Source organism: Maylandia zebra, linkage group LG14, assembly GCF_041146795.1.
Source record: "Maylandia zebra isolate NMK-2024a linkage group LG14, Mzebra_GT3a, whole genome shotgun sequence".
In the NCBI taxonomy this organism is placed as follows: domain Eukaryota; kingdom Metazoa; phylum Chordata; class Actinopteri; order Cichliformes; family Cichlidae; genus Maylandia; species Maylandia zebra.
The window spans coordinates 2,719,609-2,740,775 of NC_135180.1; the positions used below are offsets into that span (position 1 = coordinate 2,719,609).

Here is a 21,167-nt window from a genome sequence, read left to right on the forward strand (position 1 = left end):
ACTGAAGACTGGAAGAAGGTTTTATGGACTGATGGATCAAAATGTGAAATCTTCTGTTCATCACACAGGATCTTTGTACGGCTTCGAGTAGGTGAAAGGATGATTCCACAGTGTGTGGCATCAACTGTCAAACACGGAGGAGGAAGTGTGATGGTCTGGATCCTGGGTCGGTGACTTGTTCAGAGAGAGAGGCACCCTGAACCAAAACTGCTACCACAGCATTCAGCAGCACCGTGCAGGAGCCTCTGGTATGGACCCAAAACACAAGTCCAAGCTCTGCCAGAACTACCTCAGGAAAAAAGAACAAGATGGTGAGCTTGGAAACATGGAGTGTCCAGCACAGTCTCCAGACTTAAACTGGACAGAAGGGTGAAAGCAACAAAACCTGCAAGGTCCACATTTATGGGAACTTCTGCTACAGATATGGGAACTTTGTGACGGGTCAGTTCAGCTGTTATATCTGCCAAAGGTGATGAGTCGAAAGGTTAGAATACATTTTATAATTGCTTATTTTGCACTATGCTTTCATTTCAGTGCAATGAGACATTAAACTGCATAATATTCAATTTTTAAAAATTGAAAAATTGGGGTGTTCTAAAACTTTTGACACACACACACACATTTATTTATTTATTAAAAGAAAAAAGAATAAGACGCTGCACAAAGGCACTTTCCTGTTTTTTCTTGGCCTTTTTAAAACACAGTCCAAATGAATTTCAACGTCCACCCACCTTCTCTGTATTAGTGCAGAGGCAGAATTATAATATGATTTGCATGAACTGGGCTTTTAACATAGAAGATGAAAAGGAAAAGAAAACAAGTGCTGACTCCTTAAGCTCACACATACGCAGTGCTGTGAGTAAAGACAACTTTGTTTTAATTTACAATCACTCTCTCTTCCATTTCCCTTCTCTCTCTATCACAGGCACACACAGAGTGAGAGACAGACAGGAAGTTGAGGAGGAATTCCCAAGCGGACATTTCTCACGTTCCTGCAGTGATTGGAAACACACTCTAGTAAAATGGTGGCAGGACATAATTTCCAGGTGAGGAGAGAAAGGCAGTAACCTCTTCCCCTCTCCCTTCAACCCCCCTAACCATAGCACAAACAATATCCTCCTTGATATTATCCACACACACACACACACACACACACACACACACACACACACACACACACACACACACACACACACACACACACACACACACACACACACACACACACACACACCACTTGTTGTCACCTGGAGGGGGTTGGTCTATAGCTTTTTAGCATCAATACACAATGGCTTCCTCTGTGGCTCAGCAGAAGCAGGTGAGCAGATAGTATCTAAGTGAATGTGCGCTCACACACACGTTTCCATACATCCTTGCACGCGCACACACACACGGACGATGAGAAAACCACACACACCTGCTGAGGAAATGAGCCTGTAGTAGTTCTCCACCTGGTCAGCCCTGAGGTGCCACCGAGAAAAACAAAAGGAAGGAAAGAGGCAATGAAGATAAAGGGAAAAGAGGGACTTGTGAAACAGGCTTTTGTAAAGCCAACGGACGGCTTTTGTTTCCAGCCAAAGCAGGTGACATTAAATATTTTGATTGAACAGGTATCGAGCTTTACATTAGATGTTAAAAAAAAAAAAAAAAGATCGAGTTCTCTGCTTATTGACGGTTTCATTCAAAAAGATTCTGAAACACTGCACAGAAAAACATTCTGTACTTATGTACATGTGGATGACTGTTCAGTTAACTCGGTACATTTATGTTTTTCTTACTGATCACATATTTGGCTTTCAAGCTGAGAGCTGCAGTTACTAACATTGCCAGCAAAGAGATGCTAACTAGCGTACTTGCAAACATATTAACCAGAAGTAAAGATTAGCTGTGGCTAGTGCGGTTGAGAGCTGGTTTCACTTTTGAATGGACAGCTCCATCGCATCTGTGCAAAGCACCAAGTCCATGGCACCTAACTGGTCTGTAAACTTCCAACTCAGCATTTTTCCTGACCCACGGAGGCCCCGGACACACCCCAAACCCACAGGACCCAGAGGATCCACCACCAAAAACCAGAAACCACAGAATACCTGTTGAGGTGCCATGTCCATGCTCTATCAGGTCAGAGCTTTTTGGCAGCACGTGGGTGACCTACCCTACATTAAGCAGGTGGTTTTAATATTGTTTGTCTTCAAGACAGGGTGAGGGGATTCTCTTGTTTTCCTCTATTTAGTAAAGTCTTGACATACTGGAGAGTCTCAGGTGCAGAGAAACCACTTAGAGCTTGTTAACCTTATAACGCAATACGAAGGGATACATCATTCTACAGTTGCAAGTAGAGAAGTGGTGTGTGTGTGTGTGTGTGTGTGTGTGTGTGTGTGTGTGTGTGTGTGTGTGTGTGTGTGTGTGTGTGTGTGATGTAGAGACAGTCTGAACATTTGTGACATGAGTCAGATGCTGAGGGAGTCGGATGCATATGCTGCTGAGTGCATCTCCCCTTCTATTCATTTTTTACCACACTTGCCAGCGAGGCTGAGCAGCTCATTGTAATTATCTCTGTGTATGAAAGTGTGCATGCAGGAAAGTGTGTGTACCCACATTAGATGTGATGCGATGCATTAGGCATTTCTGATGCTTAGGTGTAAAAAATCCTATTACAGCAAGCAGGACGGCGGATCGATACCTTACGGGATCTAGAGTAATGTGCTGTGTGTGTGTGTGTGTGTGTGTGTGTTGATGTGTGAGCGAGGAAGTGTTTTAACACCTCTCAGAGGTGGATTAGTGCGCGACAGCATGGAGACACTGTCAGAGGCGGTTAGTGTCAGAGAGCGGAAGAGGAAAGTGCAGAGGGAGAAAGATGGAAAGAAGGGAAGGGAAAAAGGAACAGATGGAGAGAAAGAAAGTAGTGAGGGCAAAGAGAGAAAAAGATGTGTCACTTCTGATGACAATGTGCTGTGTTTGTCCCCAGTGATTTTGGGTGGAGGGGCAGATGTAAAAATAAACAGAGGGGGGCCGTGGAGCTGTGCCACGTTAAAGAGCTATACTGTAATCCACGCACTTGGCAATATGTAAAGATCACAAACTTATGCAATCACACTGAACTCTGTAAACTGAAGTGTCATTCTTCTAAAAATGGAGAAATCACATGACAGTGGGATGAGCAGGCGACCGTACGCCGTATGACTGAGAGCGAAAGTCTTCACTGTACCTGTACAACAAAGCCAAATAAAGACCCGAAAAAGAGTGAAAAATCACTAAAGAGTGAAAAAGGAAAGAGGTACTGCACTGTCACATTATATGATCCTACAGAACATTATTTTAAGTTAAAGAAAATCTGAGGAGGATTTTAAAGATCATTCATGGGAGAAGGTGACAGTGTGACAGGTGAAAATAGCTGTTGAATTTATGTCTTATTACAAATATTTGGAAATAGTCTGAATTTATTTGGAGTACATTTCAGTATTATATTGTTAATTTTCACGTGATTATCTGTGGGTAAAAAAAACAGAGTCAAAAACAAAAATGATCATTTAAAGAGGCAAAAATAACGTCGACAGATGTGTTTGGATTGCTCATTTAATTAGTAATAATGTAAAATATGACAGCAGTAAATTCACATTTTAATTTAATTCTTTAAGATAAATGTGTCCATTTATGAAGCCATTGTTAGATAATATTGATAAAGAATCTTTAACTTTTTTTCCTTAAATATTCCTGGAAGTTTTCTGAAAATAAATCTTGAATTGACACCAACTAATGGTGAGAGATCAAGCATGACAGATAGTTAGCTACCTGCAGTGGAGGTTACAGTAACATGTTACTGTAATCAGGTTACATTATTTCAGTAATGCAGTTATGTAACACATTATTGTACTATATTCTGTATGTCATTATTTGCGTTACAAAGTTTCTTTAGTTATGTGAGCTTCAGGTGGATAAAAAGAAAACATCAAACAAACTTTTTTTCCCCTCCATGTGGTACAATGGAGGGGAAAAAATTTCAATGAGAGGATGAAAATTAAAGGATTATTCTATTCTAAATGGTGGAGCGGTACAACGAAATAACATTTGAGGAGTGGAGATATGGAAATTACTTTTTTTTTTTTATTGCATCCAGGACAAAAGCAACTGTATTATGCTAACACAACGTTGGCTCTCTGCAAGCACGTGTGCAGACAGCATGCTAAAGCAAAGCTAGCCAAGAACCCAGAGCCGGCTTTGTGTTGTTGGCTTTGTATTCATACCTCCATACGTAAGAAAGATTATACATGTGTCCTCATTAGGGCAGAGATTTACGTTGGAGTTGGAGTTCAGGCCATTTTACGGAGTAATGGGGAAGTAATGTAACAAGTAGTGTAAGGGATTACTATCTTCGACGAGTAACGTACTACATTACTTTTAAAAAAGTAACAAGAAATGTGCAATACATTACTTTTCGTGATGAACGACCCCAACTTTGGCCACCTGTAAGTTGTAAAGTAGTGCACGGATGTTCAACTCATATACCTGAGTGGGCTAGTCAGTGTTAGCAGGTAAGCTGTTTGAAAACATTAACCACATAAAAACCAGGTCATGCTCTGTTTTCATTCTCCAAATCAAAGGACGTCACCTCGTTAACTGTACACTGAGATAACACTGGCCTTATTTTTTCAACAATCTCTGATGGACTAGATATGACGGTCTTTTTTCTCATGACCGCTGTCTTGTTTCTAACGATCTAAGGCAGAACTAAGCTAAATGACAGTAAAGGAAGCAGAGAGCATCGCCTGTGTATGTGGCTAACAACTAGTCAGACTGCTGATTTGACATACTTGTTCCATAACTGCTTCCAATTTACTCCAAAAGGAAAAAATATACTTTCTTCATGATCTACAGACACGCACTTGCTTTTGGCATTATTCTTGTTGCAAATGGCAATTTCATCTCATCTGCATGTGCATATGGCTGTCTGGGTGTAATAACACTCAAAATCCTGCTCATACAAGCCCATAAAGATGACACTGATTAGCGCCTGTGAGGATTAAAGTGTGTGTGAGGTCACGGTACGGATGTTCCATTACTTCCCCTTCACATCTTGGAAGTTGCGGTAAGCCCCGCAGACGGAGGGCTGGGCAGCCTGGCAGGGTGCCCATCACAGATTGAGGTCATGGGAATGGAAGGGTGGCACCAACAGCAACCCCCGCCCCTCGCCACTCACACCGCTGCCCTGTAACAAGCAAATGTGTCATACATGTGTTTGCGACTGTTTTCACGCTGTGGATGAACGTCAACATGTTCCTCTGTATCAGCAGCTGCTGGACACACACACACAGACACACACGCACACGGAGACACGCGTGCAAAAACCACATGGACAGACATCAGCTGTTGCCAAGCTGAATTTAAAACAGATCTATATGTTCCACTACAGTATTAGAGGTGCTACACACAATAATACAAACACTGGGAAAGACACGACATGATCACACACACCAACACGGCTTCTCTCAGTTTGCAACACACACACGTGCACGCACACACTCGAGTGGGTAGGCAGTAGGGTGAACGCGTGGCAGATGCCCGACACATTGGTGTCCGTTCAGTCACTATAAAAAGCAGCTGCTCAGTCTTCACTGCCCTCTGGCACTGCACCATAAACACACACACACACACGCGCACAGGCACACATGCACTTGCTGTGTAGCTCTAATGCTGGAGGGCATTTCATCTCTCGCAGATTAAAAGTGCTGCAGCACAAAAACACCCAGAGAGAGAAAGAGAGATAAGAGCAGCACAAAAACCTGATCAGCACTCACCCATATCAATCCTCGTCACACCCTGATCTCTCTCAGTCACACACGCACAATCGCCATAAATCTCTGCATGCGTCCCACCCCCGCCGTCCCCAAACACTCACAAACGTGCGTTTAACTCGGAACATTTCCTGAAGATTTAAAGCGAGGGAATATTAAATCTCAGAGAACATATAAAGACTAAGAAAATGGTAAAACAGGGTCAAATAGAGCAACTCAACACTTATGTAAGACACATTTTCTTTCAAATAAACTCAGTGCCAGTTACAGGAACATTTTGCACAGCTTTTCTGTTACATATTAGAAAGATATTCAAAGAATTCCAAGACCAGCAGGTGAACAACATGCAAATGTAACACTTTTGTTACTTGTTTTAACCCGGCTCTCTTTTCTTTCCGATTTTCCAGCAGATCATTTTTCTTCCTCTTTCTCTTCCTGATAAAAGCTCAGCGTTTCCCCTCCACCTGATTGCCGGTGATGACAAAATCAAACAAGCAGCGGTGATGACTGCTGAGATTGGCTGTTGTGTGCTGTCACCAGCCACAGGTCACCAAAGACACCCTGAGGCAACAGACAGGATGGGTGGAGGGGCAGAGTGGCAGCGAGGTGACAAAGGTGCCTATTGAGGAAAATAAAATCAGAAGAGGAGGGGAGTGGTGGGGGGTTCCCGGGAAATGAGGGTATTTGTCTTTAAGGAAGAGATCGGGTGGCCGGGCATCTTTCTGGCCTTCGTGATCACTGTTGTCAGCGCGACCGTTATAGTACAAAAATACAAGGGCCCTTTATGAGGCTGGAAGGTAATTGTGGGGTATAGGTTACTGGGGTATGTGTATTAGAAAAGGAAAGAGACAGAATACCACGACACAGGTGCCTGCTCTTTTAAATGGCTGCTCAAGTATGAAGAGGAGAGAGAAAGACGACAGACAAAGTGTGTGTGAGTAGGTTTGTGTGTGTATTTTAGGGGGAAACAAACCTCTATCCTTGTCTTTCATGCCGTCACTCACAGCCCGCTCTTGCTTCCTAATCCTGTATCGGCGAAAACAATGACACCGGGAACACCCCCTATCGCCTCAGGGTGGTGCTAATGGTGGTAGAGAGGTGGAGGGTCACCAAGACAACAGGACACTGTGCTGGCGGTGTAAACGGATGCATGCATGGATGCTGAAACTGACATAAAAGCTGACTGAAACGCTCTAGTGTTTGTGTCTGTTTCAGTTTATGTGCAACATTCACATTTCCTGTTTGAATTTTTGTTTTCATTTAAAGGTTTCAGAGATATCTGAGACAACTCAGGGGCCGAACCACTGTGAGCAGCGGTGAGCACTGACACCTCACAGCAAGAGGGTCACGGGTTCGGCTCCATCCACTGGCTTGGGCCTTTCTATATTATATTCTGGCTTCACTTCCATTCAGACGCATGCTTGTTTGATGAATTAATGACTCTAAATTGTCTAAAATGTCTCTCTTTCTCTGTGTTGGCCATGTGATTGAACGGAGACCTATCCAGGGTGTAGCCCATCTCGTGCCATGGCACATGGGTAGACCCCAGCCAAGAACAGCACTCAAAGACCATTTGAGTAATATCCTTTGTAAAAAACATGGACGCAGACAATGATGTCATGTGTCACAACACCTACTAGCTCCTGTTTTCAGTGTTGACTGAAACGGCCAAAGAGGCTAAAAGCATCAACATTTGGATGAGAAGGTGGCATTAAGCATCTATAGGAACCAAATGGACATGTTATACAAAGAGATGATATCAAAGCAAAGTATGGCTGCAGAGGCTCAAACTCAGAGGTGTCAGGGGTACATCCCATTAAACCAGATGTTCTCCCTCTTCAACAAGTTAATGGATAATTGCTTAATTACTTTGTGTCGTATGAACAGCTGTGAGGGAGGTTTTTATCAGTAGGAAAAGCTCTAACACTTATATAATGCATTTACTACAACTCTGAGGTTTAAGGCCTGGATGAGTTTGAAACCTTTTGAAAACCTTTTAAAAATATAAAAGCGGGAGTCTCTACTATCATTGAAATGCAGCTCTGTCTCTCCGTGTACCTGGGCTGTGCCGCTACGCTTGCTGTCTTTGGAACGTCTGCCCCCCTTCCTTTTTTAATATAATGGTATGATCCCAGTCGGTCTTTGCATGTGGTTCCACCCCCGCCTGCATGGATTCTCAGCAAAGCTTAAAATTCAGCTCCCACATACTGAATGTTAATAATTGACAAATAAAAATATCTTACGGGACCCGCTCTAACTGTTTCATACAGGCTGAAAACAATTCTTTAAAACTGGGGCTTTTTAACGTAGGAGACTATGGGGACTGAGTCAGTTTTGGAACAATCATCTCAACAACACAGGAGGTAATGACAGGAACATTTATGGCCAGAAATGACCACAGATTTCAAGCAGCTATAGAAGTGACCCTCGCTCTCACAGCATTGAGTCCTTAGATCTAAGAAAAGACAATGACAGGAACTAGACCTAGGATCCAGATTTAGGGAGGTGGTGCTCAGAGGTGGGAATCAGAGTGTGTTCAGGTTCTACATAGTTGGAGAATTAAAAAAAAGACTCATGAGTACCAAAAGCAATTCTACTGTTGGAGGCAATACAGATCTGAATGAAGAGTTTAATCTCATTGATGTTTTTTTCTTTTTGTGTTAGTAATGAACTTACTGTACAAAGGGAAATGTGTTTCCATACAATCATATTTGTTCCTTTGGTAGAGAATTTGAAGTTTGTATAAAATAATAAATAGACAGGTAATGTAGAGGAAAGGAACAGCACACACACACACACACACACACACACACACACACACACACACACAGCAGTGGTAGCTTAGCTGTGAAAACCTGGGGTGGGTGTGTCTAACGCTGACCCCTCACTGATTGATTTGATTGGTGGACTACCACACTACTTAAATTACAACAAGGATGAACTTTCAGTATACATGTCTATATATGCAAGACACACTCTGAAGAAATTTAGAGTGTAGCTTTGGAAATTACTGTAAAGCTTGAAACTGTGACCAAGAATGCATCGTCTATTTGAGCATTTTAGTATTCCACACTGGTCTGAGAATCTGACCTAAGTGTATCACAAACATACAGCAAACCCAGTGCCAAAGTCCAGCAGTGCTCTGAAGTGTATTCAGCTTTCTCTGATAAGGCAGCTTCATCATGTCCTGCCTGTTTAGCTCTGCCGCCAGCTAACACACTATCACTGATTCACCACCACAGATAATACACACAGACGCGCACACACGCAGATGAAAAACAGTGAGGCAGAGGCGCGGCGACAAAGATGACGAACAAAAACAACAAAATGGCTGATGCCACAGACGGGCCTTTTGTTGTTGTTGTTTCCTGTTGTGGAGCAGGGTGGCTTTCTTTACAGAGTCAAAACACAACTACAGTCGTGTGGACGGGAACTGGGAGATTTATCAGTGCATGAACATGCGCGCACACACAGGTAAAGATTAAACAGACTCTTTCAGTCTTGCGGTGTTATCTGTTTTTCTGGTCTGTCTCCTTTTCTTTCTTTTTAGATATGACCTCCTGGGCCACAAAACGCCACTGTGTAGTCTAGCTGGGATTGAGGCTGTCTTTAAACACACATATCCCCCCAGCAAGGCTTGGGGTGCAGATAGGGCGCATTGATACCAGCTACACGTTGCTCCTGTGTTTTGCAGCTGGTGGAAAGTGAGACAGCAGCGTTGCTGTCGTGCTCCTGTGTCCTCTCCTTAAGAGAGACATGCTGGATCAAGAAGTCACACTGTACATCACTTTCTCTGTGTGTGTGCGTGAGCGTGTCCCATGCAGATGGCGTCCCATCACCTCAGGGAAGACAGAGATAAGCAGAGTGTATGGGCTGAGATAAGATGCGAGCAGACACTGGGGAGACTGACTGACTGTAAGTGAGTCACTGTAGGAAGAGCTGCAGCTTTATGGTCTTGCTGGGCCTGAGGACTCTCACAGACACTGTTGCAGCTTCACAGAAATGGCTCGAAAACATGACAGAATTCCTGCCAGTGTGGCAAATATTACTCAAAAGAATGGCAATGTATGGCACATACATCGGTTTCACACTATTTCCTAGGCTACAAACGTGTCAATTAACATGCTTTTGCATGTCATATATTACACGTGAAGGTAAGTTCACATGTAATAAACACGCACTCCAGAAACAAAGCTCTGCTGTATATGAAACTGAACAACAAGACTGACACACTTTAAGGTTTGTTTCTGATGTGATGACAACTGATATGACGGCACACAAGCACACGTGTCCTGCATATCTCACATGTGACACAGAACAGCAGCGCATTAGCAAAAACATTAGTATTAAATAGGGCTGCACGATTAATCGTTAGAAAATCGCGATCTCGATTCATACTTATGTGCGATCTCATTTCCAAATGACAACAATTAAAAAAAAAAACAAAAAAAACCGACGACGATTGTACCGCATTTTGATCCGGGACGTAATCTGCATGAAAACAAGCGCTCACTCGTCCTGCTCAACAAATGACGAGGGCGGAGCCTTATACCACGTGATACAGAAGCTGTGCCGTGTGATGCTAAAATTAGCAGGAGAAAACAACGGAGAGCACGTCAGGGATGACGAGAAAGTGACAGGAGAAAATCCGTCCCGGACAACCACCCAAACACCAATAACGGGAACCTTATACAGCGCTTCCCTACACCCGTCGAACTCCCGCAGGCACAAAGAAATCACGGAGGCTATCACTTATCACCTGACCAAAGATATGGCTCCCATCAACACTGCAAAACGAGGGATTTAGGAAAATGATCAACACCCTAGACAAACGCTACACAGTGCCGTCCCCCAACTATTTTTCTGTTGTTGCACTACCTGCTCTATACACGCAGCGTCGAGCAACGGTGGAGATGGAATTTCAAGCAGTACAACAACAAAATGTGAGACATTTGTTGTTTTTATGTTTATTTATTGTTTTTATGTTCAGTCTCAACTGTTACGAAGTTGATGTGCAGTTAATAAGTGCAATAAATATTTATACTGGAAAAGAAAATCGTGAGAGAATCGTGATCTCAATTCTAAGCCAAAAAATCGTGATTCTCATTTTATGCAAAATCGTGCAGCCCTCGTATTAAATAAATAAATATTTTTTAAAGTCTGATAAGATTTAAAGATTATTGTTAGCAAGTATCAGAACACATTTTAGAATCCAGAGTAACTGTATGATGTTACAGCACCAGTTTAAACAGACATAACTAAGTGGACAGAACCAATACACTAACCAAAGATAGACATCATTAATATTTGTGTCAGAATAAAGATGAATGCATGCTGACCGCAGCTCCTATAACACACCTGATGGAACTGTAAACCAACAGCAACAAGTGGCTGGGTTCCAGCCCAAATCTATTATGTAAACTATGTTGCTGTCAGATTATTGTTTGTTTTCATTAAACCAGATGCTCCTATAGTTGGCTGACAGGGTATACCTGGTAAAACAGCTGACTACCTGGTTTGTATTTCAGTACATCAAGAAGAAACACTACCCACGTGTTTTTCACAGTGGCCATGCTCTGAACTATACATCACCATCAGCCTTAATGCAGATTTTGGAAAATATATTTATTTCTGCTCTAAAGTTTGGGATTTCAGCACGGGAGTCTACGGGGGCTGGCTCAGCCAACTGCAGTCACGTTGATGACATGACTGGTCTTAACAAACTGCACACTGGCACATTATTTGTCTTCATCTTAAAGTCGATAAATGTTGCTAATGTTCAAGTTAAAACTGAATTGTAGCAGTTTTCATCAGCTTTCTCTGTATTCTTGTAACCACGGTTGCAAATACTCACTTTTAAAATGATCTGAAGTCACTTAGATAAACTGTCTGCACCTTCAACCAAAGTTCTGCCACACGCATTCAAGTTTTGCAGAGGGTGAGACCAAAGTGATGTGCGTCTGTGATAATGGCGGCGCCATGGCAGTGGCAGGACACAACCCCAAACCCACACACACACAGACACTGATAAGCATCACCTCCATCCCTCGGCCTGGCTCTGTCCTGTCTCTCTCTGCTCTGAAGCAGTGAGAGAACACAGAAAACACAGAGGACGCTGGCTGGAGATGGCTGAAGGAAGAAGATGAGCAGAGGTGGAAGCAGAGATGTCACCATATCAGAAATGTCGTTGTCAGTACAGGTAGAATTTCACATTCCCCACATTCAAAATCACCCTACACACTGCCTGCATATTCCCTTTTACGAATCAATATCATCCCTTAATAACTGCTTTAAGTCCTCGGTGCATACGCGGCATCTTCAGAATTTTTGCATCGAACGGTTCTGGTGACGTCCCTCTGTCAAAGTGAAAGACACGTAACGCTCTGAAGATCACAGCAGAGCTGCCTCACCAATGAAACTGAAAGGTTATCCAATGCTTTTGTTTTATCACCACAAAAACTGCAAATATGTAAACAAATAAGCACATCAGAGGATGTAAATGAACATTTACCTCAACAGTTTATCATAGAGTCTGCGTGAATGAGCTTCAAGAGCCACAAAGACTCAATAAGAAAGACATCTGTAATGTGTTTCAGTATTATAAATCACAAGGTTTATAATTTATTTCATTATTAAATAATTAAATAAATACCAAAATTCCAAGCAGTGAAGACAGACGATAAATCAGTGTGGGTACTATAAACACAGACTAATATATTTGTGTATGTCAAACTTAATTTGCCTCCTCTTTAAACATTTCAGCGTAATCTTTGGATTTCATTATATTGTTTAATTTATTATAAATGTACAATTAATCATTGTGAAACAGCTTTAACCATTAATAATTACATTACTGAAAAAAAGATTTGTTCTTCATAATCTGTGAAGTGGAATTTAATTCTATCAAATCTACATGTTAACAAAATAGTCGGGCACCTTCTATTTTTCTTTTCTTTAAAACACGATATTACAGCCGAATGTGTGGGATTTGTTTTGTAACATGTATTTAAATAATGTAAATACAGGTTATGGGTGAATGGCAGAAAGTGGTCATGTTAAATAGCAAAGACAAACACGGTAAATAAATAATGGTCAAACCGCATCTACGTGAATCGGTTCATAAAGCACCTCTGTTGAAAAGCAAAGGCTGGACGACAAAAGACGTGCAATCAGATGTGTAAAACTATTTGTGACACACCTTCTTGTGACACCCGTCGCAAATATTTCTTGACGCCTGACTGAGCGAGCGGTGGCTGTGTGTCAGTGTGAGGGCAGATCAGATGAATGAAACTCTGTCACAAGACGCAGCAGATAATGCCACAGATGCCACAGACGCTTCTCTATCTCCTTTATCAAACGCAGAACAACAGGATATAATGTCACGCAATAAAGGATGATTCCTTGAACCCACTGGCAGTAGGACCAGGCTCACAAACACACTTTCGCAATGCCTGTGTTGAGAGTAAAAGACATATTTTACAGGAAATCCTCTGAGTGGGATTGGATTATCAAACATCATAACCAGATTAAAGCAGCCATGCTATTAAAGATCACTTGGAGTCAAATCAATCCTGTCAAATAGCTAATAGACTTTGCAAGCCTATTCAGACACACTGTCACACAGTGCATATAAATACACTGGAATACAACAGCAATGCCAGAGAACATCTATAGCTGTGTATGGTGGGATGTAGCAGAAGTGCAGATTAAGAGTGTAAAAGGCTTTGCACTCCTAATCCACCTGGATGGGATTGTTCAGCTGTTATTCAATAACAGAGCGAATCTCTTTGCAGATATGGTCATAAACATGACTATCGTGCAGTTAGCTGGGTTAGGCTAATTGGCAGCTCGAAACTGCCCGTAGGTGTGAATGCGTGTCTGTGCATCAGACTGGTGACCCGTCCAGGGTGTACCCTGGGATAGGCTCCAGCCCCACGCCCCTGACAAGGATGAGTGGAGAGGGGCATGAGTGGATGGTGTTTTTTAAAATGATTTATATCCTTTCGTGTTACACCTTGGAAACGTGTCTGTCATAAACCTTGAAGCAAAGAAATGATTACCTGTTACTTCTATTAGTATGCACCTCTTCAAAAAAGCACAGTTATTTTGGGACACTTACTTTATAATTGCAACCAGGAATGTTACAGCACTTTAGCCCACTTATAGACATTTTTTGTGTTTTTTGTGTTCGTCTAGTTTATACCATAAACCTAACTGCTTAAATGTGTAAATAAATTAAAGAGAAAGAAGTAAGTGAATAAAGTGTTTTTTAAATTCTAATGAATTTTTACATTTTCAATTTCTATGGCCTATAAAAATGCGTCTCATTGCCAAGACGTCACAAAAGAAACATCTCATGATAAAACCAGTGAGCTCTAAGTTGTTGCAAAACATACTGATAGTTGTAGAAGAATTTCTAAGGCTACGTTCACTCTGCAGGTCTTAATGCTTAACTCTGATTTTTTGATCAAATCCGATGTTTTTGTCTGCTCGTTCACACTACAAATAAAATGCGACAGCAAACGCGCTCTAGTGTGAACGCTCAAAGCGGCGCATGCACAAAAGAAGACGTCACACACAACGCGCTCTGTTTAGACCCAGAGCAACAGTATTGTTTGACTGATGGCCTTAATATAAAGACTTCGGACTTTACGTTTCCCAATTTTTGCTTTAAGTTATTTTGTTATTTACATAATAATGTAAATAACCTAATAATGATCCTTATTGCTGTTTTAGAGAGGAGCAGTGCTTCTAGCTGCAGATTTCTGCCAGAATCTGCAGATTATACAGTACAAAAAAATGTTCACGTTTCTCCAACATTGTCTTCCCAACAGTTTCACTGACATCTACACGGGATGGCCAGGAAGCGTTCACAATGTCTTCTCCGGAGCAGATAATTGGCGTCTGTCTTGTGTCAGTGACATAAAAGACGGATTTAATGCGACATGACCATCAAACAGCAGTCGCTTTCTGAAACATCAGATATGTATCGGATTCAGCACCAGGTCGGATTTGAAAATATCGGATTTGTGCCGTTCACACTGTCAGACCATGATCGGATATGGGTCGCATAGGGTCAAAAAAATCGGATTTGATGCGCTTTCGCCTGCAGTGTGAACGTAGCCTAAGGTGTCAGTGGGGCTATAATCCAGAAATGGAAATCCCTTTCACCTTAAACTGGTGCTCATTTCAAACAGGAAGGAAAACAATTATCAGAAGAGTTGTCCAAGAAGCAAGGATCACTTCTGGAGAGCAACAGAAAGACCTGGAATCAGGAGGTACAAGTGATTAAAAAAATAAATAAATAATGCACTCAACCACCATGGCCTTTATGAACACTCACCACACTCGGTGGGTTAAGAAAAAGCATGCTGAAAGCAGGTTTAAAGGTTGCTGACCAACATTTAGACACGGCTGTGAAATACAAGGTCAAAAGGCGCTGCGCATATCACCCCCAAAACACAAAAAACCCTGCTGCCATCCACCAGGATGATGACGAGGAAACGTCGAGGAGACTCAGTACAGCTGTTATTGCTAATTGAAACTCTATGGAATGAACTAAAGCTCAGAGTTTATGGGGAGGACCCACGAAGACTTTTTGTGTGGAAGACGAACCTGAGCAACTAGTTTTTTCATATTGGACATCACCAACAAAAGCTTTTGTATCAAGTGTATAAACATACACTTTTTCTGTGTCATTTTTCATTATTAGACATAACTGTCGATTTGATAGGTTTTAACATCTGCATGAATGTGTGAAGTACAGAAGACAGAGCGGAAACAATGTAACAGCCTCAGCTGATATAACTGATGGGAACAAGATACAACGCATTTAACAACTTCACACCTCAGCAAAGTATCTGCAGTAAAACAATGAAAGAGAAGAAGCAAAGGTGTACCGCAAAACAGAAGAGGGGATGTTTAAAGTTTCTTACCTGATCCTGCATCCATGATGTTGGACTGGCCACGACGATCAGCCACCAACCGCGATGAGCCGGGCATGCTGACAGGCTCTGAACGTACTGGCTGGATCCTAAAAATGTTTGTTATGCATCCGTTAATACACACACTCACACACGCGCACACATAAAGAACACACATCCACTGGGATCCAGATGCTTATTTAACTGGATCTGGTCTGTTGTTTCAGTGATTAAGTATAAAGCTGCTGACACTACAGGCTTCATTGATGTGGACTCTATCCATGATTATTAGAATATTAGGATAATTTCTGATTAATGACCAGCTCCACGTGTAGATGGTCTTTGCGTTTAGGCTGGTGTGTATTTCTATGAGAACAAATTTAAAGTATACCTGAGGCTGTGGAGGTCCAGGTCGTCTGTGTCAAAGTCCAGAAGGGGCTGCTGAACATCGCTGGGGCCCTGGGACTGAAGCACCGAGGATGAAGAGGAGATGACTGTGGTCTGGCCTGAAGGATGAATTGTCTTAAACTGAAACTGGGGGCCCATCCACAGGCGCCGATGGGGGCCTGTATGAGTCACAATCTCCACCTGAAATCAGAGGTTTAAACTAAATAAGGTTCATTCAATTCAGTTTTATTTAGATTCTTAGGAAGATGCATTCATTTGTCTAACGTGCTCCAGGCTGGATTTCACAGGGTGGCTCTGGCATCTATGTGCCAACGCTGAAAAATCCCATGCAGTACTCAGATGAACTCAGTTACATGGCATCAAACTAAAAGCTTGCTGTACTTGTGTACCACTAAAAGTCTGACGATGATGTCAGAACTCATCAATGTCTTGTGTGTGTTGGAAGTGCTAGCAGCCTGATGGGAAGCCTTCCCAGAGGGTTAATAGAAGTGTGACACTAGCAACGGCGTGGCAGCAAAGCTGAGGTGAGGCCTACAGGGACAATAAGATGGCACTGCTATGGCAGGCGGTCCATGGGCGCCTGAGCTGAGTGGCACTAATGCTGGCTAAAAGTAGGATAGGAGAAGGTTATGGAGTGGCTCACTCATAAACATCAGACTATTACTGCCTCGTCTATTCTCCATCTCCTCTTTGCCTTTATTGAACAGCCGTCTCCTGCCTCGCACTCCTGCTTTTCACTGCTCTCCCAAGCCGTCTCTACTTTGAATCCCTGCAGCAATTAGCACGCCTCTTGGTGTCTCGCTATTCGGATGTCATTATCTTTACTTCATACACATCTGTCTCTCAGCTCAGCTGAGTATTTTCTTCCACTATGGCTTCCATGTGCTAACATCTTAAACAATCTCAACTTTGCTGTGTCTGTTTACACAGACATGAGATATGTGAGGTTCATCACAGCTGTGCAAATTAGGCCACAGAAGGAGGGAGGATTGTCACTTTGCATGTGTGTATGCTTTTCCAGTTAACACCATCAATGTCACGCCCAGCTGCAGAGCCGAGACAGCTGCCAGCGTGCTCTCTTTGCAATGGCACGGTAGGTCCAGATGTTACAGTCCAGTATCAACCCCAAATGCACATCCCCTTGCAGACTTGTTGGACAGAGCTAGTTGACATGTTGCCACAGATTTGCCCATGCTGCTGTAGCCTCGACACCAAATGAGATCAAGCTAGCTGCCTCTGTCTGTGCAAAACATTTTTTTTTCTCTCAACCTTCGCATTTTCTCCTTCTTTATAGGCTGAATATTTTTACTCTTATAGCATCAGTACTATCTTTAGAAAGTAAGAAAAAAAGACGAACATCCTGTGCAAGTTTGGCTATTTTGACTGGCATCTTATAAATGACTGTCTGAGGTTAAGAAGCTGCACAAATATTGGCTAAGCTAATTTGCTTGTCAGTTGTTTTCATTTAGCGAAGTATTTACCATAAGCATTTAAGGGGTTGTGCTTGTGCATTTTTTAAATGTTCCTGTTATCTAATACTTAAAGGCAACACATCTCTTGCAAATTAACTGTCCTCTAATCCATTTACGTATTAGGAGACAATTAAGAGATGAACCGAGGTGGACTGTATAAGGACAGGAGTTTGTGTTGTCTACTCAGTCAGCTGAAGGGCAACTGACACTGACAGGCACCAAATGGCACAGCACTGCAGTGAGCTGAAGCACTGACATGGAGGGTCACAAACCTCACATTTCATTAGGGGATGGCCGATCAATTCTAAATCCCAATCTAATGCCAAAATGCCCACTGAAAATCTAATGAGGGCCACTGATATGATATAATGAAATCCACGAGGCAGTAGTTAGCCTCTAATTCAATATAGCCTATATGTATTTAGCTCTTCTCAATCCACAAAGCTATTATGCTTGGTATCTACGCTTTTCTTCATATTCTAGAGAAACCGAAGCAAAGAGGAAACTAACCAGTATACCCATATATCAGTTATGGTATAATATCCCAAATTCTTTGTCCAAATCATTTAATTTTAATGCTGGAAGAGCTGTAGAGTTAAATCTTCAACCACTGACACATACATTTTTATCACTGCTCTGACAGGAAGTCACCCAAAATACAGGTTAGTGCGAGGGATAGTTTTGCTCCTGGCAAACTATCATGGCAGATTTGAACCAGGGCCTCTGCTAGCTAAGCGAAGTACATTTTACCCAATCAATTATGTATGCAGTGGAATTATTGATGATGAAAATGTAGTGGGCTACCTGCCGACACTAGCGATAAGTGCTACTTGTGTTAACCAAGCTGAGAAGACCTGGGTGAGTGTGTCGCGCACTCAACCAGGTTATTTCAGTACAGATTTGAATTGTGTTTTTATCAGGTAAAAATACAAAATAATTTGTTTTTACAACACAATCACACAGTTATGTCAAAACATATTAAAATAAGGACAGTTATGTGTAGGGTTTTCACTTGGGTTGGGAAGAATTTTCCAACTAAAATAATTTACATTTTTAAATTATAATTTACCTTCTTTCCATCATTAAGGGGAAAAAGCTATCCAAATCTACCTGGCCCTGGTGAACTGGTGGCAGCAGCAAGAACTGCAATCAAGCATTTGAGATAACTGGCAATGAGGGTTTCACTGTGGAGGAACTCGGGGGATTTTCTGAGCATGACCAGCCTATTTTGGTCATGCCAAGTTATCTCAATTAGACTCATGTCCAAACTTTGAACAGGCCTCTCCAAAGCATTTCATTTGGTTTAATTTGATTTTTTGTCTATTCTGAAATTGACTTGCTGGTGTTTCAGATCATTGCCTTGCTCCATAACCCAAGTTCGCGTCAGCTTCAGCTGAAGAACGGATGGCTGGACATTTTAATTCAAGATTTTCTGTTAGAGAGCAGAATTTATCATTCCACCGATTACGACAAGTCATTCAGGTCCCGAAGCAGCAAAGCAGTCCCAGAACGTCACATTATTACCATCATATTTCACTGTTGGTATGACATTCATTCATTTTCCAAAATGCTGTGTTGGTTTTATGCCAGATGTAACGAGACTCAAACCTTGCAAAAACTGAACATTTCCCAAAGTCTTGGGGGTCATAAAGATGTTTCTGGCAAACGTGAGGGAGGCTTTTTTGGTCAGCAGTGGTTTTCCATGGGAACTCCTGTGGATGTCATTTTTGCACAGCCCCTTTCTTACTGCTGAATCATGACGTTTGACCTTAACTGAGGAAAGCGAGGCCTGCAGTTCTTTAGATGCTTTTTTTGGTAATTTTGTGATCTCTTCGAGTAAGCTGGGTAGATCAGCAACCCCTGGGAAGGTTAACGCTGGTCACAATTTTCTCAATTTGTGGAGAAATGACTGACAGTCTTGTTCACTGTAGTTCTAAAGTCTTAGAATAGTTTTTGTAACCTTTACTAGACTAAGAGATTTGAGTGAGTTTCTTATCTGTTCTTGGGCGTCTTTAGCTCATGGCATGGTGTGTTGCATTTGAGCTTTTAGCCTGGTTCACTATGTTCGGTGTGCCAGGAAATCAAACTCAGCTTTTTTCAAAAAATTTGGTTAATCATAGTAAATTTATTAGGGTAGGGGATTACTTTTTCACACAAGGCCAGGTAGGTTTGGATAGGAAAATAATTTCATGATCTGTATGTTAACAAAAACCCTTTTTGTAAACAATAAACGAAGGAGACAACTTCAGACGACTGTATAATTATAGCAAAGAGACAGTGCAAAAGAGTTGCTAACCCCACTAGTTTATGCATTTGCAACAAAATTTCTATTAACCTGATGAATGTCAAGTTATTATCTTCCTTTGAACTTTTTTAATCTCTCTAACTATTCAGATTTGACTGATGCTCCAGTGTTTACTCGCTGATATCAGTGAGTAAACACTGGAGCATCAGGTGGAGGTTCAGTGGATAGATAAAACCTTTCCTGCTTAAGCTAAAAACAAGCCTATGCCATATTATGGCACAAGAGTCCCACTGTGAGCTGTCTTCTTTTAAATTACACACAGTTACTTGACCCACAGATTACACTAAAAAGTGCAAACTTATTTTTTGTAATCCAGGATCAAGTTCAGGAGCAGGTCTAACTTTAATATGATGTTTGCAATGAAGAGTCATTAACTGATTTATCAGCGCTCTGAATTGGTATTTGTTCATTGTATTTTTAATTTAGAAGAAATAAAATCAAAATATGAAACATTTTCTTCTTAAGTCACCGTCATGTCATGTCAAACAGAAGCTTTACCTGAGAGAGCCACTCCTCATCCTCCTGGCCACTGTGGTCTGATGCCAGACTGTCGGATGACTCGTGACGTGTGATTGGGCCGGGGCTTCCTGGGGGTACAGCTGGGGAAAAAAGAATACACAAGAATGATATACTTGAAAGCTGACGATAGCCAACGCCTAGTACCGTCACAGTTCTCAAGCCAAAAGATTAAGTGTAAAAGTCAAGTTCCATCCCTCTAAATACATTTACAGCTATTGGAAAAGGATATCAGAAAGGCAAAGCAGGGCAATGAATCTCATATTACTAATTAGAATTTACACAAATTAGCATGTAAAACTAATTAGACCTTAAAAGCGGTTTACCAAAGTGTGTTATTACAGCCTAAATGTGTGATTAGGCCTTTGTGTATGAGCATATACATTGTATACCATACACATGGGCTGAGTGACGTTAGTTTAAGCTAAGATACAATAAATTTACAGTTAATGACTCGCTGGATGAAAGCTAGTGTTTTGGGACAACATCAAAAATCTCAATCCCATGTTCTCATGTGTATGTCGGTGCATGCAAGCGTTAGTAAAAAAGCAAGAGTACAGTGAATGTCTGTGTGTTACAGAGAGACTCAGGGACAGATGGCGCTCCAGAAGGCTTGAGTAAGCAGGGATGGAGAGAACGAGCCCTGATGCGCAGAATCAGTCTTTCTCCGTCTCCCACCCCAGGGATGGAGTTTCTTTAACACAAGCATGGCTAATACACTCGTCAAGTCAACATCTGGAGCACAGGAGGCACT

The 21,167-nt window shown here is 41.9% G+C and overlaps 1 protein-coding gene across 4 annotated transcripts in view; it reads right to left on the reverse strand.

The window, feature by feature from the left end:
* bcas3 (BCAS3 microtubule associated cell migration factor) overlaps nucleotides 1-21,167 on the reverse strand; it is a 314,780-nt gene that overhangs the window by 190,536 nt on the left and 103,077 nt on the right. For all 4 annotated transcript variants that reach the window (XM_014407735.4, XM_014407734.4, XM_076892111.1 and 1 more), the window contains 3 exons: nucleotides 20,396-20,496; nucleotides 16,104-16,300; nucleotides 15,725-15,822 (listed from right to left, as the gene is read on the reverse strand). In XM_014407735.4, the coding sequence (XP_014263221.1) occupies nucleotides 15,725-15,822; nucleotides 16,104-16,300; nucleotides 20,396-20,496 (396 nt within the window). The remainder of the gene's footprint in view (nucleotides 1-15,724; nucleotides 15,823-16,103; nucleotides 16,301-20,395; nucleotides 20,497-21,167) is intronic.